This window comes from Orbicella franksi, chromosome 12, assembly GCF_964199315.1.
Source record: "Orbicella franksi chromosome 12, jaOrbFran1.1, whole genome shotgun sequence".
Taxonomy (NCBI): Eukaryota; Metazoa; Cnidaria; class Anthozoa; order Scleractinia; family Merulinidae; genus Orbicella; species Orbicella franksi.
The window spans coordinates 10711846-10717522 of NC_138156.1; the positions used below are offsets into that span (position 1 = coordinate 10711846).

At 41.6% G+C, this 5677-nt stretch overlaps 1 protein-coding gene across 1 annotated transcript; it reads right to left on the bottom strand.

The window, feature by feature from the left end:
- Positions 1-1229: 1229 nt before the first annotated feature.
- Positions 1230-5258, bottom strand: LOC145462529 (uncharacterized). The gene is made up of 2 exons (XM_081446059.1): positions 4588-5258; positions 1230-4016 (listed from the first exon to the last, which is right to left on the bottom strand). The coding sequence occupies exon 2, from the start codon at positions 2660-2662 to the stop codon at positions 2135-2137; it is 528 nt and encodes a 175-aa protein (XP_081302185.1). The 5' UTR covers positions 2663-4016; positions 4588-5258; the 3' UTR covers positions 1230-2134.
- Between the last annotated feature and the right edge of the window lie 419 nt (positions 5259-5677).

The following is a 5677-nucleotide window of genomic DNA, read 5'->3' on the forward strand; positions in this document are numbered from 1 at the left end:
CTGCTCTCACTAATTTGAAACAGAACTGTGTACAAACCAAAGGTGAAATATGCGAAAAACGCGAACTTACGTCCGAACTTACGTCTTTTTAATTCAAGAAGCTATCTTGATTAATTTTTTTCCGTATACATTTTTGATTGAAAACAGAAAGCAACTTCTCCTCATAGTTTAGTATTAAAGAAAAGCCATGCCCAACATTACGTACGTTCCTGACATGATGATATTTTGGCGTGATTTTACTTAATGTAGACAACCTTGGGACGCCATTTAACCCGCGTTTTTGCGCGTTCTACCGATTCTTCTTATATTTTACAATAGCTGTAGCCATGGAAGATAAAAACCTCCTAAATTTAATCCGACCACAATAGTACAGTACAGTACAGTGCAGCGCAGAACAGAACACTTTGTGCAACCAGCTAGTTTTGTTATTGTTTTTAGCAGCCGGAAGTTTGTACATCGTGCTTTGTGTTAATGGGTCTTAATGGCCAAGAATGCGAAAGGGTTAGAAAACCTTTTTACATCTGTCTACGGGAAAAAAACGTTTGCGCTGGTAAACTCTAAATGCCTTTCAAACCGGCAGAAAGTGTCACAAAAGTAATAAAAGAATAAGCTAAAGAAAAATGCTGAATGTGTGTCATTCCGCCTAACTCAGGGCAGTAAAGACAACGAATTGCCAGAAACGGCTAAGCAATAATGAAGAAGATAAAACTAGCGTTATGTATCGCCACCTTAAAAAGTGATCAGTCGCGATAATAAGGACATCTAGAGGATGCAAAACGCAAGCGATTTCCTGTAAATTAGATTATACGTGCTGAAAATCTTGTCTTGCACTGACGAGGAGTCGTTTAATGGAAAAACCTCTGTTCCGTTATCGTTTAATCTTGGAGAGTATTTAGTAAACACAAAACGGGTGTAGATTTTTCGTGTTAGAACACGCATTTCGCTTTTTTTTTTTGTTGGATCGCAAATATTGACGAGAAGCCGTACATTTTGAAAATATCTTTAATTATTCACTAGATTTTTATCTTTCTTGCTTCAGTAGTAAGTAGAAAATCGTGAAATTAGAGGTACTTTATTCCTTTAGGTGATTATGCCGAATTTGAGAAGCAGATAACTTTGATTAAAATGGAATTCATGTTTCTGTCACATGTATGCCAGGGCAGTTAATATTCAATTTTAATTTAATAGAGACAATGTACCTCATTCAGTTAAAGCCACAAACGGTGTACACAGTTTGCTTACGTTTATTTCTAATACTTAACAAGAATGTCTCAAATAAAAGAGACATTTTTAAGGATAAGTTAAAATGAAAACTGGAAGGTCTGTATCACCAATAAAGATCCCTTATCCTGTCAGGACTTGGATTTTACGAGTCTAATCTCGACGTTTACAGTACTTTATATATTGTAAGCTATGAGTGATAAGGCCTCCTCCAGGAGGTCGTTCGGGTATCAAGCACTCATTATGAAACATTGAAATACATGCACCAAATGATCTAACTTTTCGTATACACGCTGAAATGTCTGTGACCTCCTTTGCATTGGGAGCGATCCCGGGTAGCGATCAAGTACAGTCATTCAGTCAGACAGTCGGTGTGCGAAATCGCTTTACTAGATGCAGCCCGATAAAGCGACTGTTCAGCATCCCGGGGGGGGGGGGACTCCTATATAAATAAGAAGGGGGTGCTTGTCGGAAATTTTGGAAAGAGCCCCAAGCTAGAGGTACCAAGATCCTGTTTTATGGGCGTGGCTTGACATTGTTTCCAGCCCTAAGAGGTACATATTCTAAAACAACACATCATCTCTTGTCATATTTTATTCCGTTCAATACCCTAAAAGGTACCGCTAAATGCTTTTGTTCTTGGGCCATCGTAGTTTAACGAGGAATAAAACACAAATAGCGGTGATAAACATATTAAACTTACGCTAAAGCTAAACGGTACCGCTAAAGCTCGCGCTGTGGACCTTTTGCGGCTGAACACCCTAAAAGGTACCAAAACCAGTTTTTCAACCCCTAAAAGGTACGACGAGCACCCCCGTCCTTGTTACATGGGATTCCCCCCCCCCCCACTAGGGTAATACATACTGCGCGTAAAGCGACTGTTTGGCATATGTATAATCTTGATAGCACGAGTTTAGGTAGAACTGGATACCTTACGTAAAGTCCTTGACCTTAATTTGAAACCATGTCTGATGTCTTCAGTGGACGCTCCGTGTCTTATCAGCAGCTCGGCGCACTCAAAATTCCCCGTTTCCACAGCTACATCCAAGGGCGAAAATCCTTCGGCATTCCGCACGTTTATGGTGGTCGCCTTCTCAATGAGCATCTTAGCGCAGTCCGTAAGACCCTTGGCCACTGCTTCGTGGAGTGGAAAAATCCCTTTCGTGGCGAGCGACTGTAAGTCGGCCTCGCCGATCTTTATCAGCTTGAAAAGCTCGGGAAGTTCCTTGCCATCGAGTCCCGTATTGTGAAGTAGTATCTCCGGACAAGATGACTTTCGATTGCGTATTCTGGTGACATCGACCCGCTTGTTGAGCGTGTCTGATACACTGGCACTGTTCGTCTTTTTGAGAGGAAGTTTGGTCTTGTTTTTCAGCCGTTTTTCGGGATTGTCGTGTTTCGCAGATTTGCTCTTCTTCTGCACCTTTTTCAGAGGAATCATACTTCCTATGGTAATCTTTTCACCAATACTCTCGAAGTTTGCTCCAAAATGTAACTTCAATTAGTCCACCTTTACGTCAGCCGAGCGCACCTCTTTCAAAAGTTAAACAGTTTTTCCTTTAAATTCACCAATCTACTCCAGTTGGTATAAACAACTGTTCATAGCTTCTCGGACGCGACAAACACACAAAACAGGAACTCCGCGATCTCCGACAAGATAATTTCTTACTGTACGCGCGCGCTCTTCTCCGCCGAATGACATCATGTAGGAATGTCATGCCATATAACCTGTATATGGCGAGGGACACCTGACACCACAGAATGCGCCAAAGCGTAACCCTTTCATCACATTCCTACTACCAAACGTTCATTTATCACTGATACGAGCTGATTTGGTTGAATTTGATTATCTGAACTCAAAATCGCGTCCGTATTGCTTTGTTCTTCGATCTCTAGGGACAATATCCATGGTTTTTTTGAAGGTGAAACAACGTTTTAACACTAGAACAAAAAGAAAACCCGCGGTAAATTGAAAGATTAGGAACATCTCAGGAAGTTAATAGCGTGTTCGTTCCTAATTGCCCTTCGCGGGGCCATCTTGTCTTGACAAACTGGGAATTTTGATAACCCTTATCTCGTCATCGACAGCTTCTCTGTGCATCACTTGTCAGGATGTGACAAACATCACGCTTTCGCGGTGATGGAAAATCACTTTTTATGAATTCCGAACAGAGTGGACCCACATCATTGATCGGATCATCAGCGGAACAATTCATGTTCAGATAAACACGAAACGTCAAGTCAATACAGTTAAGTTTTTTAAACCGTGCGTTGTCTATTTGTAATGTTTGTAACCGCTGTTTGCTTTCTTTTCCTTCCGAAATCGAAATTATGGCCAAAGAACAAGAATATTTATGTTACCTTCTTCATCTATTTGTCTGGAAAATTTCAATCTCATTGATCGGATCATTCTTTACACTGGGCTTATCGCATTCGTGCAGTCCCGGGTGAAATGCTCGGTTTTGATCGTTTCCTTTCCGAGAGTGCGCGTTAGGGGAGTAAAACTTGAGGCATGAGCCCGTGTCCTACTTCACCAGCGGTCAGGAAACGCTACCATTGATTTTAAGGGGGCTGAGCACGAGCGATTGCCGCGCCTACGATTGCTGCGCGAGGCGAGTCGAAAAATTAAAGGGCAACTACAGTAGGTTGGCAAATATTTGCTTAATCATTCCGCCGGTTTCCCCAGCAAAAAGCAACAGTGTGCGGCGCTAGTCTACTCTGATAGGCCCCTGGTCTACTGCAGAGTTACCCCTTGCATTTTGTTAGAATGGCCCCTCCGGGACCCCTGCCGGCCCCTGCCTCATCCCTAGGCTTTCTTCTTTGGTTGGAGTACCGCGCGCGTAGAGCTTTCAGCCAGTTGCTATGCTGTCGCTGCCTAACTGCGCTCCCTATTTCTCACCCTTCACCGGCGAAATAAAACGGCGCATGTGGACCAGGGAACTGGTACCTATACCCATTTGTACTCTCAGATGGAGATGTGTGCCGAGTGCGGGGAACAAGCAAAAACCTGTGGGAACTTCGCTCTGTAGAGCACCATATGCCTTGCGGGCAAGCAAACTCGTAACGATTTCCTGGTAGACGGAGATCTAACAGTAACATGGGCTCCTGATAGTGAATGGTCTTCTTTACGGACATCAAGAATGAAACAGGACTTGGTTCCACTGAACTGAGTAGTTTTTCATACCTTTACTTGTGATCGTCGATACCATAAATGTATCAATGCAAACAACGATGAAATCGAAAATTATTTGTAATATATAGCTTGCCTATACACAAAGGTGCTTGAATTATTCTTTTCGAAATTTCGATTCTTAATTAAAAATCCTGCTTACTATCGCGATTTATTTGTTACACTTAGTGACTGACAGCCGTGAGAACCTCCCACTGAAAAGAAGTAGAACACAAGTGCAAAAGGACCAGGTGCAATTTAAAATGAACATCTAACAGAAGAAATTATGGAAGGAGAGATTAACACATGGGCAAAAGTTGAAAAGTACAAAGTTCAGTACAAAAGAACATCGAACAAAGAACCGTGTACAAAGGTACGAGGTTCAATTTAAAATGAATATCCACAGGAACCCGTGATGGGCTCCTGATATCAGTATTAAAAGGAATTATAGGGCAGATTAACACTTGAGCAAAATTCGAAAAGTACAAAGTTTGATTTGAATAAAATCCGAGTCCGAGCTTATAGGAAACGTTCCAAAATCTTAAAAAATATTATTAAAGGAGCATGACTTACAAACGACATATCTTCTCGCAGCACACACTGTGACCAACAACTTCTTTCTCCTTACCGAAATAGTCAGTGAAACAGATGACGTTTAATGTTGGGAATCATCCAATAAGAGATCACTGTTTAATGCTTCACAAAATTTTTCTGTCACGAATCTGAATTAAAAATGAACAAAACTACTTTGTTTTTCTCCTTTAATTCTCTAACATTTAAGGCAAAACAATGGCCTTGGTGGAATGTTACTTTGTTCTCGTTTTTTCAGAAAATATAGTAATAAGGTTTTAGTTATATCCCGGAGGGGGGGGGGCACTGCCATATATGGGCTAGGTATGTGCCGCTGTGAAGGGTATAGTTTTCAAGCAGTTTACTCTAGGATAGGGTATATAAATCGGAGCGTTTGGGTGTAGAATAGGGTATGATTTTTCACAAAACTGACTGGTTGGTTGACGATTTTATCTGGGGTAAAGAAACCAGGAATTGCCACTCAAAAATACAAAAAAATCAAATCGGTAAGTTTAAATTTACGCAAATCAGTCTCAACAGTGTCGATAGATGGGGGGATTTGGGGAGTTTACTCTAGTATAGGTTAGCAAAATTTAGCTGAACTAGCTCTGGTATAGGCTAAGGGTTCCAGGGTCCCAGCGGCACATCTCCACCCAGAAATTCCCAAAGTACCCCCCCGGGAGTTATATAGTCTCGTCACGCAGTCTTTTCAACCCT